At 52.6% G+C, this 12,467-nt stretch overlaps 1 protein-coding gene across 1 annotated transcript; it reads right to left on the minus strand.

The window, feature by feature from the left end:
- Positions 1–54: 54 nt before the first annotated feature.
- On the minus strand, positions 55–11,973 carry LOC128269684 (disheveled-associated activator of morphogenesis 1). The gene is made up of 7 exons (XM_053007069.1): positions 11,914–11,973; positions 3,661–5,766; positions 3,451–3,587; positions 3,209–3,370; positions 2,575–3,135; positions 2,330–2,501; positions 55–2,264 (listed from the first exon to the last, which is right to left on the minus strand). The coding sequence occupies exons 1-7, from the start codon at positions 11,956–11,958 to the stop codon at positions 1,935–1,937; spliced, it is 3,513 nt and encodes a 1,170-aa protein (XP_052863029.1). The 5' UTR covers positions 11,959–11,973; the 3' UTR covers positions 55–1,934.
- Positions 11,974–12,467: the final 494 nt, after the last annotated feature.

The raw sequence follows: 12,467 nt of genomic DNA on the forward strand, positions 1-12,467 counted from the left end.
AGCCAAAGCCTTTCTTTCTCCGGAAATAACCACTCTCCGACGATCCGTGCGTGTTTATTCGATCTATTTATTTCATACAATCGTGCCGTTCGTACCGTTCACAGTAATCACTAAAAATCAACCACATGCTGCTCCTTACGCCGCCCTTTTTTCGGTTTGGTCTCGTTTAAATCTCTTGATCCCTTCGCTAGGGGTCCAAAGTTGTGTTCCAAAAATGGCTACTTCTCACTACTAAGTGTGCTCGAGACTACGTGAGTTCCGCACGTTGACACTGGATTTGACCGCTAGCGGCTGCTGCCGCCCCGGGGTACCACTGGGAGAAAAGCACACGTAGCGCCATCGACAAGCAGATTTACGGTTTGAATGCGTGCAATCTAAAAGGTGGCCAATGGGTGCCAACGGGCGGTGGTGCCGGTGCTAGGTGGGCTTTTGTTAAGGAGCCTTTACAACACATCGTTTTCGTGGCGATATTTACAACTAAACCCCGGTGGGACGTCCCACCCGGCTGACTAAACTGGCTTCTTGACTGTCGCTTACGGCGGCACGCTTGAGTTGTTGATGCCTTTATGCTAATGCTAACGTTAAAAGTGGAGCTGCGGAGCTAATGGATAACAGAAAACAAAAAAGGAGAGATCATTCTCTCCTTCTCTCTCTGCGGCTAACAAACCTTGCTGCGGGTGCTACCATCAATGACCCCGTTTATTATCATGAGTTTTGCTAACGCTACTTGTGTGTGTTGCTCGTCCTTCCTTATTTTTAAAAAATCCTTAAACAAACCCAACTTACGCCGTTTATGTTTCGACAACAAACCAACACAAAAGGGAGATGCGTGCACGCGGAGGAGTGGATATGATACACGTACGACGATGACTGACTGACTGTGTGTGAACGCGATCCTCGCGATCCTCCGGGAGGTAATCCTCCACGATCGGGACACGAATGCAACGTTTACGCGAAGTTTGCTGAGAACAATTTACAACTTTCAACAATATGCGTCGAGAAAAAATCCTAAAAATAGCCCCCCTCGGGTGCTCCGAGTGGGTTCCGAGTATCCAAAGCTTCTATATTATTTATCAATCATTTTTCCGACGCTTGTTTTTGCTACGCACTACGCAACGTACAAAGTAGAGCATACTGTGTTTTCAGCGCGCAGACTTCAATAAATGGGCTCGAAAAGGGTAATGTAATGTTTTTACTATAATCTCTCCATTCCCCGGGTTCGTTACACCTTCGCTCGCTGTGCCGGAAGCCGGATAGTCGGCAGAAACTGGGAATGCAAAGTTGACAAAGTACATACACATATTCTTAGCGGATACCGATGATGTCCAGGACAAAGGTCGGGCGCATGGTTTCACTCGTCGGAAAGGAAGCCCTTTTGAGGTTGCAGGGTTTTGACTCGTTTGCTTCGAAGCGCTAGCCGAAGACTTAAGACTTAAGCACGGACACTAAACACATACACTACTGTACAGGGTGCAACCAAGATGAGAACGATAAGGAGAAGAAAGCGTAAGGAGCGATCCTCTTTTGACAGCCGACCAACCAGAGGATCGACCGAGCTCGAGGATGCTTGGTAACTAAACATTTACAGGGTGGGGCCAAAGGGGTGTGGGAATTGGCGCAACGGGGCTTCAGAGAGCACGTTTCGGACAGCGCCGGTGCGTTTGGCCACAGGAACCTCCACCGCCGGCTGTTTCCGCGCGATGAAAGAAAGGCCCCAGGGCTTTCGATTCCTCTCCACACACATACATACACACGCACCCACGGGTAGGGGGACGTGACAGATACATTTGATTTATCTACTGGCCGTGTTCCGGTTACAACAACATCAAAGCACACGGCTAGCACCGGAATAGGTTGAGGGGGTCAACGTACAGGGTGGGGACAGGTTTTGCGAGGGCTGTGGGTTAGACGAGGAGTGTAGAGGATCCCGATGACTACTGCCGCCGGTTGTTGACGACCCCGGTTCGCTCGCGACTGTCCTCCCGCCCGATGCTGTTGCGGCTGCGCGGTGGTGACGTGTTGGTGGCTCCGTTCGGGCCGAGGCGCGTCTTGCGCGAGCGCTTAAACTTGGCCATGTCCTCGCCGAACACGTCGCCCGTCCGGAGGGCCGAGATCAGGTCGTCAAACTCGCCCTTATTGTTGGCGTCGGCCGCCACCGTTACCGGCCCCGTCCCGTTGCTGTGCTTCGACTTGAGGCCCAGATTCTTGGCCACCGAGCTGAGCAGTCCCTCCTTCGATTTTCGCTCGATGGTGCGCTTCTTGAGCTGTGGAGAAACGAAGGTTACGGTTACGGCACGGAACGGAAAAGCGATCGTGTCTTTGTACTCACCTCCGCCTCCTGCTTGGCGCGCTTCTCTTCTTCTTCCTGGCGCCGCCGGAAGTTCTCGTTATCCTGCTTCGCCTCCATCAGGGCGGACAGGAACCCGTCGAAGATACCGAAGAACTCTTCCGGCTGGACGACCGATCCGTCCTCACCGAAGAGCCGCACGGCACGGTCGAATCTGTCGGGGCAAAAGCAGTACATTTAAAGGATCTGGACCATTGCCACCGGCCGGTTATTCGCCGCCGCCGTACCTCGTCTTCATGTCCTGGAACTGATCTTCCAGCTCGGCGAAGCGCACCGAGGCCTGCGCGTGGAACTCGCGCATCACCGGCAGAAACCGGTCGCCCGTCTGGGCCGTCCCGCTGCTCCGGTGGAACTCGATCTCGCGGTTCACCTCGGTCAGTCCGGCCCGCAGCATCGTGATGTCCTTGTCCATCTCGCCGAGCGACACCTTGGACGCTTCCTTCACGTGCGGTAGATCCTCCTCGAGCGTCAGGATGTCCTTGAACTTCTTCTCGATGATCTGCACCAGGTAGTGCAGGAGCGTCGTTCCCTTGGCCGCACTCGACTTCGTGTCGGCTAGCCGGTTCAGGGACGCCAGCCGAAAGCCGGACGCATTGCCGCGCGCGCCACGGTTCATGTAGTTGCCGAGCGCCAGCACTAACTCCAGCAGCTTCCGGAGCTTCCTCGAGCGGGCCACCTCACGGGATGCCTCCATGACGCTCGCGATCCTCGGTGCCAGATCGTTCACCGTCACCTGGAACCGCTTCTTGTAGTGCAGGCTCCGCAGACGCTGCTCGTAGTGAGGTAATCTGCAGGAGGAATAATGGCCAGACGCGGGTTAGCTTTCGCGGTTCCAGAGGATGACCTTCTCCGGAGACTTACTTGGAGATTTCGTACAGAAACCGATCGGCGCGGGCCAACGAATCGATGTCCTCGGAGTGCTCGTCCAGCAGGGCTCGCTCCTCGGCCGACGGGGTGAACTTGAGCAGCTGCTCCACCATGTCTATCGGGAGCTGCTCGCTCGAGTCCATGGACAGAATCGCCCTGGAAAATGGGACGCAAGTGTTTGTTACCTCAGTTCCCGACTTAACCCTTCAATCCCCGGGGGGCCTCACGGTCCTTACTTGGAAATCTCCTCGTCGGTCATCTTGAGCTTGCTGAGCAGGATGGTGCAGTTCTGCGCTCGGCGCCCATCGATCACAGACAGTACCTTGGCCTTGTTCTTGCCGATCAAGCGAAGATCCTCGATTGAACCGTCATTCTGTGGGGTAGAGACAAAACGGACTCATTGAGGACATGGCGTGACGTGAGTCGTGCGCCACGCTACTACGTACCGCCACACCGTTCTTCTGGTAGGCCGAGAATAGTTTATCAATGGACTCCAGTTCGATGCTGTTGTACCACTTGGTGTCGTCCAGTTCACTCCACACCGTGCCCTGCAGCTTGCTGTCCGGCAGCTTGGACCAGTTGAAGCTCTTGAGCGGTGCCGCCGGTTGCGGAACGTTCTTCTTCGGGGCGTCCGGTTTCGGGGCAGCCGGTGCCTGAGGACCTCCGCCGGCTACTCCATTGACGGCCCCAGGTTTCGTTGCTCCGCCGAGTCCGCCGGGTGGTGGAGGTGGAGCTGCCGGGGCCGCCGCCGACATCATCATGGGTGGTGGAGGCGGCGGAGGTAGCTTGCAGGGAGGTGGCGGCGGTGGTGGTGAGGTTGCCGTCTGTCCGTTGCACTGCGCACCCGCCAGACCGGCCACTTTCTGATCATCCGGAATGCTACCCTCGGTCACGAGGCGCTCCAACCGTATCCGCTCCTGCTGCTCCCCGGTGAACCGGTGCTGCAGGTCCTCGGCCCGCATCTCCGCGTGCAGGGCCCGCTGGACGGCCTGCGAGTGGTTGGCGCTCTCCTTCTCCAGCCGCTCGCGCATCCGAGCCAACGACGTCTCCAGGTCTTCCTTCTCCTGCGTCCGGTGGTCTAGGTCTTGTTCCTTCTTCGCCAGCCGGGCCGCAATCTCGGCGTTCTCGCGCTCCAGATCCTCGGCTCGGGTCCGGGCCGCCACCAGTTCTTCCTCCTTCACCAGCAGCTTCACGATCTTGCGCACGTCGATCGCGAGCGGGGCCACATCCGGGTCGCGGAGTTTTAGCGACGCCGACGCCACCGAACCGGTCTCGGAGCGCTTGTCGCCGGCCGGAGTGTCCGGATCGATCAGATCGCTGGCCGGGCGCTCCTCGTGCTGCAGGACCAGTTGTTGGACCACGCGATCGAAGAGCAGCCAGTGCTGGGCGTTCGCTCCTCCGCTCGGGGGCAACAGCAACAGGTGCTGCAGCAGCGACAGCAGGTGCGGGTAGGCCGGTGAGTGGCTCAGCTTGCGGCGCAGCAGATCGAACATGGCCGTCGCGCTCTTGGTGTCCACGTGCTCGTGGTCGAACTTGCGGGCCAGCTCCTTCTCGTCCTCGTTGCGTACCATCTCGAAGAAGTCCAGATGGCGGTTGAGCGTGTCGTTCTCGTGGCCGCGCAGCTTCTCGATCACGGGCTGGATGCCGAGCATCAGGAACTCGTACCGCAGGTGCAACCGGAACTCGAGGTTTTCCTGCCCCGGCCCGTAGTTGAGCACGGCGTTCACGAACGACATGATGGCCGTCTTGAGGTTCACGTCGTCCCGGTAGGCGCCGGTCGAGCGGTCCAGATCGTTCACGATGCCCTGGAAGCGGGCCCGCTCGGCGGCGTACTCCTGGAAGCGCAACATCGCCGTCAGGACCTTCTTGTGGCCGCCCGGCACCAGGCAGACGGCGCCCAGGATCTCGAGGGCGGCGATCTTCGTCTTCACGTTCTCGGCCGCCAGCGACCGGGCGATCGTGTCAATGCCGGTCGGGTGGGCCAGCACGTGTGACCGCCCGGTGGAGTTGTTCATCAGCGCCTTGATGCACCCGATCAGACTCGTGTGCAGCGGACTGTTCGCGACCCGGATGTCGAGCGCTTGCAGCAGCTCGAGCAGCGCCGGAAGACCCTGCAGCTCGATGAACCGTATCACGAAGCTGTGGGCCGAGGTGCGCAGTGCCGTCCGGAGGGCGTCGAACAGCGCCGTCTGCGACTCGATCTTGGGCCCATACTCGTGGATCGGCGACTCGTCCGGTGTGCATGCCTTCAGCTGCAGCACCATGTCCTTTAGCCGCTCGATGTACTGCTCCGCGGTGGGCGGGATGGCCTGCGGTGGTGCTCCGTTCGGTCCGCTGTCGAGGGGTGTCTTCCGGGAGCAGTAGATTTGCCACTTCTTTTGCGGCGGCAAACCCATCATGGCGGCCTTGTTCGGTGCGGTCAGATCCAGCTCTTCGACCAGTTCCGCAAACTTGCTGTCCAGTTCATCGATGGCCGGCATCGGTTGGGTCGGCGTGAGGGTCTGCAGTGAGAACACGCCCTCGACCACGCAAATTTCGGGTGGCTCGTCATCCTGCGGGGGGCGAAAACGAGAGTAGATCGGGAAGATGTTAAAAACAATGAGTTCACTGTTGGGGGGGGTGTTTCATTCGGAAAGGGCAAATTACAGCTTCAAACAACAGAAACTCGACAATTTGTTGGACGATATTCAGAAATTTAAAAGGCATGTCCATTTTTGCCCAATTTCAACGCACTCGCGCCGGAGCGTGGCTCACTTGGATCGAGAATTTCAAATGTCGAAGCGGCATTCGACGAGTAAAACTGCTTGCCGCGAAAACGGCGCGTGCTTTGATGAACGGTATTTGCCTTTTTGCGATACGTCATAGGGTGGTTTTTGGAACAATGTTTTGTATTGTAGAAAACTTTTTGATTTTTTTAGGATATTCGCTCACAAACGTTTCCTTTAATCAACTTGATTTTTGTAATTTATGTTGCTATAATCTTTGAGCCAGTTATTTACAACTTTATTACCAATTTACAAATATTTGAGTACAAAGAGATTATAAGTTTTGCAACGACACTTCTTTTTAGTCTCTGCGGCCCGGGATGAACTTCTTCTGACTATCTTTTGAATTTTAATTTCTGTTTCACAGGTTATAAACCTTGTTTTAGAACAAGTTACGGTGACTTATCCTAATTTTGAGGATTTTTTTACCTTTAGAATGCGACTATTCTAGCCCAAAACACGTAAATCTGTTGAGGTTTTCATCAATACATGTTGAAGTAGAATTATATTTTTGATTCTAAACAGTACTTTAAAATACAACTAACTGATCAGCGAGAATACTCAACGCCAACGCCTGTTGCTGCGCTTCCTCCCAATGCCCAGAGCAATAAATTCAATTTTCCGATCCGATCTCGATTCTTTACTCCCGTACCGCCATTTTACCAAACTTGTTTTCCGATTGTTTCGCACAAAAGGTCATTGACGGTAAAATGATGCCACCACACCAAACCCGAACCATTTTCACGGTTTCATGAAGAAAATTCACCCAACTACACCCAACGTGGAGCCGTTGGATCACGACGATCGATTCCCAGAGGGCCGCACTTCTAATCGCTTCTGTTTGTTTAAATCTTGTTTTCTTTTATTAAACTAGAAAGGCAAGTCTCCTGGCGACCTGTTTCTTGAGATGGACCCTCAACCTCTTGGCCTCTGGCGGTGCTGGGAGCGCTCCGCACTTCACCGGCGGCGCACCCAAATTGGTGTTATTCAATTTGAACAATTTAGTCCAACTATCTCGACGGCTGGCGCGAAATTGGGCCAAAATCGAAAGAATGAAACTGAACCGCGAAGCGTAGAAAGGGGGAAGCCAATCAAAGCGAAGCGGAAACGGATGGTGGTGGATGGTTTGCGCGAAAACGCGGACGGGAAAAACGATCAATAAACGAACCGTTCCGGTTCGGTTTGATTGCCTTTCTGCTCACGGATCGTCCATGTTCTATGCGGACGGTTGATTAGGTCGAAGATAGTGTAGCTTTGGCTGACTGTTTGAACTTTGTGTGCAGCTTCGGAGACGGGGCTGAGCGAAGGATTTAAGAGATTGGTGGCCAGCAAGATTACTGGAGCCCCTCCGCGTAATGAATATGATTGATTTTCTTCGCGCGTGCATCTCGGCTAAAAATCGGTGAAGGCGCAGGAAATCGATTCGAGGCACGTAGTTAGTGCGGTTATTGGGTTGCGCTGAGGTCAGCTGTGGGCGTCTGGTGGCCGCGAGCGCAGGTTTGGCAGAAATTGGATCGGAGCGGGCGTGAGAAAAATAAAATAAATTACTGATAAACAAGAGGCACAGGAGGGTGCTCAGGTTAGGCCCATTTTCCCACGCAGGGTAGAGAAGCTTATTTTGAAGTTAAATTTTCAACCATCGCCGCAAAAAGCGGTCTGGTCAGCAATCTGGTAGACGTTGGTTCAATCCATCGGCACCGGCGTCATTGACACCAATTTGTGTAATCGGAATGGCGGACTGAAAGACCGGATTGGGTGACTCTGGGGTTGTGCTTTTCGGTACCGAAATTCGAAAAGCACCCTTCAAAAAGTCAATGAAAATGCCTTAAACAACAAGCGCGTGGCGTGACAAAACGATCTGTTGACATGCTTTCGATTGTTCACCGTGGAACCAACAAAAGAGCCAACAGACTACAAAAAGAGACACTATTCTCTGGCCAACAAGAGTTTAGCCGGGAGCACAAAAGGGAGGTCGGTCCCACTTGCGCCCACAGCAGTGTTACAAATGAGCTTCTTTGCTGTTTAAGCATTTACAAACCTGAAGTCGAAAGATATCTTCATCGATCGATTTTTCTTTATGACTAAAGTAAAAGTATCGCAACGTGTCAAGGATCGCACGGCTGCCAATCTCGAGTGCTGCGTAAAAACGCGCGATCATTGCGCATGATATAACATTACGGGGTTATGGTTTTATAATCCTAGAAATGGCCGCCCGCCATGCCCGCCGTATCCATTTCCTGGTCCGAGAAGTTATAGTTCTTCGGTGCAGCGCGCAAGCAAACAGACCCATAAAATCTCCATACGCACGCGCATAATATCCGTAAAACGATGAATGCTCATTCCTTCTTATCTCCAATGCCTTCAGTGGCCCCCCGGTCTGCACCGCTGATCACCTCTCGCGGCGTGTGTGTGACAACGGCGACAGCAATCAGCAAACACTTCGCGTCATGATCACTGTCGGGCGCAGATCGCGTACAGATTATGTCACTGTAGCCGTTCGCCAATGTGCGGGCCTGCGTTCGAATGATATCGAATCAGGAGTTGCGGGTCAGTGCAACCGCGACAGAGGGACGGACTCTGCGGAGGAATCTGGTAAGCAAATTATAGTCGCGCGTAATGCGTCCCTGGCTGATCCCAGCATGGCTACCGAGGTCGCTTACACAATCCGCTACCCGGACCGAAACCGAGATGTCCTCCCATCGTACCAAGTCGCGCAGCTTAAGACAAGAACTCCAATGTGAAGGGTTCCACAACTCGCAACGAGACGCAACGCAACCTTCGGTGCGCCTCCTTTTGGGAGCTCACGAACCGCATATGGACATACGGCCTCCCCCGTGTGACTTCCTCATTCTTAGGTTAAGCACTGCAAAGGTACGATCCTCCTGTCAGACAGCCTGGCAGACGGCGCGTGAGGACGAAGGTAATTACTGACCGTATGCAGAATGTCAGTGTCAAAGAGGGTCCGCCGACCGTCAGGGGTCAGTCTTTCTTTTGACACCGTCGACGAGGGTCCCCGGTGATAGCAGGGATCGATTTTGCCAATTATGGAAATTATGAGCGGTGTCCATGGCTCAAAACGGTACGAACGGCGAATGCGGCACAGCGATCTTGGCATACTTTCCAGCCCATGTTGGCAAGGTTATCATCTTGTGAATTACCACCCCACAGTGATACGGGCGAACCAGCAGCCTGCAGCCTGCAGCCTCGGGGAGCTTCCTCGGGGCCGTGGCCGTGAGTTCAAGTGAAAAGAGGAAGACGGTGCTACCGTGTACAGGGTCATCCGGCCCATACATCATCGCCGGGCGCATGTTGTCGCGACGGCAGTACGTAATAAAGGTCCTATTTATGCCTTTAGCACCTCCGAGCGGACTGTTTGGCGGTCAAGAATATGTCAAGCGCGCAACTTATGTTTCAACATTGATCACAACGTTGATCATCGATTTTTCGCAAGGCCACAACAAGCTGTAACAAGCGGCGCCTAGCACCAAGAAGACGATCGTCGTACACGGGAATGGTTACTTATTACGGCCTGGTGGTTAACTCTGTTCATTGCCATTTTTGTAATTTAGATATCTGAAAAATGGAGAAATCTGAATTGCAGATAAATTTGAAGAATAAAATTAGTTTTCTTTCAGCATGCGAACGACGATAGGTGGATATCGATCACTCGCTGGCCAGGCATAAAGTCTGGAGCGTTTAAAATCGAGAATTAACCAAACTCTAGATTTATCTCGAGATAGTGTTGAAGGACTAACACCGTTTAGGTATCAAAATTAAGATATTTAAACACAGTGTTAGGGAAAAATAGAAAAAAATCTATGAAGACTTGGTTTTGAGGGAACTTTGGACTTTTCTTTTCTTCACAAATCCTTCTCATAAATCAGAGTTTTCTGGGTGGTCCGATAATTTGCATTGCACTACTGGCCAATACAATACAATACAAGCCCTGGTCTAGTTATTCGCAAATAGCTTCCAAAGTGGAATAAATGTTAGCATTTCTATGTAAATCAACTTTCATTTTTCATTTAAAAAATAGAACGATAATAACCCGATTACGTGCAGCGATGTTACATCATTTGGCGCCACGCAGATCGCTCGTTTCGATACCATTTAATTGCCAATAGGCGATCATTTATCTTGCCGTCCCGTAACCGGAGGTCCGGAGGCGCTTAAGGTCCGGTGCACCGGAAGATAAAACAGAAACACGTGTAGCCGTGATGACAGTGTGCATCTGCTGCGGGCAAGCCAAGTTCGATTAAAATCGTTCCATAAATCATACCATACCCAGCAAGTGGAGTAAGATCTACCTTCGGCATGTGAAAGAGTATAATAATGGAACCAACCACACCGACCGAGTGGCACGTTCCGTTTCCACTCCCGGTGCCACACTGTAGTTTGCGGGCTCGCAACCATGATAAGTCACCGGATCATACGCTTCCAACCCAACCACCCGGCGGAGCCGTATCGCCATCATGTTATCGTGATAAATTGTTTCTATCGATCGCTCCGCGGCTAAATGATGAATAGAGAGTGAAACCGAAGCCTCCTCGCGGAGGCAACGAACCGGTCCTGCAGCCAGGACCGGCCAGCCAGCCAGCCACGGGCCACTCCGCCCTGCGTCGTGTCGAAATTTTACTTTTAAAACATTCATTTTCCTTACCCCACGGGGGGCACCGCGCGACGCCCAGTTTTTTGCGGGGCTTCGGGGTCTCCCCCGTGTACGATGCGGAAGTGTTTGAAATTTGGTTACCGCAAGACCGAGCTACGCAAGCCGGGCGCGCGCGCGCGTATTCGTAACGAGCACCGCGAACGCGAACAACATACGGCTGTTGATAAATGATCGTCGCGTCCACCGAGAACTGCGGTGCAATGTGCCGGTCCGGACACAGCATGATTACGCGGAACTGGCGAAGGTGATCGAATTTATCGTGGCCGGGCAAAACGGGAGAGGACTGGCCACCCGTTGGGCCGGGAGGAGTAGGAAAAGCTTTGCCGAGGCCGAACATTGGCTGGGGCTACTATAAAAACAAGGATAAATCGGCCTGTCCACGTGGAAAATTGGAGGCGTGTAATTTAATCTGCACCATCAGTCGATGGCGTGCGCGATGATCTAACCACACCATGTGTGGGGCTGCGCGTTCCGGGGACATCGTTGTCCAGAGTTGCCTATTTGTAAAGGGAGGCCACTCCACAATCTGTATAATAATCACCATCACGCTAAAGATGCTTGTTTTGAGCATGTTATGAACTCATTCAGTTGGTTGAGCAAACAAAAGACTGCACCATTCATCAAGCGACGAACCTTCGGGATCAGTGTACGAAGAATGTCAAAAAATTTGAGTTTTTTATTAGACAAAACAAAAGATCTATCAGGTCATTGTTTTAGAAGTGTATTGCTACAGAAAAGCAATATCGTGGTCTTATTGTTGTACCATCCAATCGTAGAAAATCGACATAACTAAATCACTATTGATAAAGTTATTACGTCCAGCGTTTAGAGGATAAGAGAAGAGATTTCTATGTTGTTTTCGATGTTTGTCAAAAATGTTTGAAATGTTCTCAACAGTGTATGAAATCAATACCATTTTTTTTGCATCAGTCACAAATTAGAGATTGTATGTAGTCTTAAAAAATGACAACATTACACAATGTTTCGAATATTGGCACGGGCTTGTGTGAAGGAAACAAATATCTCCTCGTCAAACAATCATCAAATCTGAAATTTGTAATAAGTTTCGCATTTTGGGCGAAATGCATTTGCCTCAGACTCGGAATAAACACGGAATTCAATCGGATTTGTACACCTTCTGACGATTCCTTATTTTGCAACCGATTGATTGAAACTAATTGTTCGATTTAGGTTTGGATTTATAAGCTTTACCCACGAAGACGATAACTGAGGAATGCCCAACGCTCAAACCATGGTTGTCTCACCTGCAGACAGCCGCACCAGCCGCGCCGGCCGCGGAACGCCGGCATCTTCTTGTGCGCCTTGTAGAACTTGTGCAGATTGGTCTGGTGGTAGTGCTGCTGTGCCTGCGGCTGTACGGTGACGGCGGCCGCCGCTGCTCCGGGCGGCAGAGTCGACGGTGGCACCGACGGCTGGTAGAAGGCGTCGGCCGTCGCGGTAATGTTGCTGCTGTAGTTACCGGTGGCCCCGTCCGTCCCGTTGCCGTTGCCGCTGCTTGTGACCGCCTCCTTGCATATGTGGGGCAGACTCCAGTTGCCGAGATCGGGCAGCCGCGTCCGCAGCGTGGCCAGGTTTATCGGGCACGTCGGGATACCCTGCACAGAAAGGGAGAACAAATGTGAGAGTGAAAGGAAGCGATTAGTTAGGGCATGAGGCACTGTGTTACGACAAAATAAGCCGACCGGAAATGGCCACAAAGCCGTGGTGTGGCTCTTGGAAGCAGGCACCGAAAATCTCCTAAAGAAAATCCGAAACCTATTAATGTACCCGTTGGCTAAGTGGCCCGATCCCCGGGAAG

The sequence above is a fragment of the Anopheles cruzii genome, chromosome 3, assembly GCF_943734635.1.
Source record: "Anopheles cruzii chromosome 3, idAnoCruzAS_RS32_06, whole genome shotgun sequence".
In the NCBI taxonomy this organism is placed as follows: Eukaryota; Metazoa; Arthropoda; class Insecta; order Diptera; family Culicidae; genus Anopheles; species Anopheles cruzii.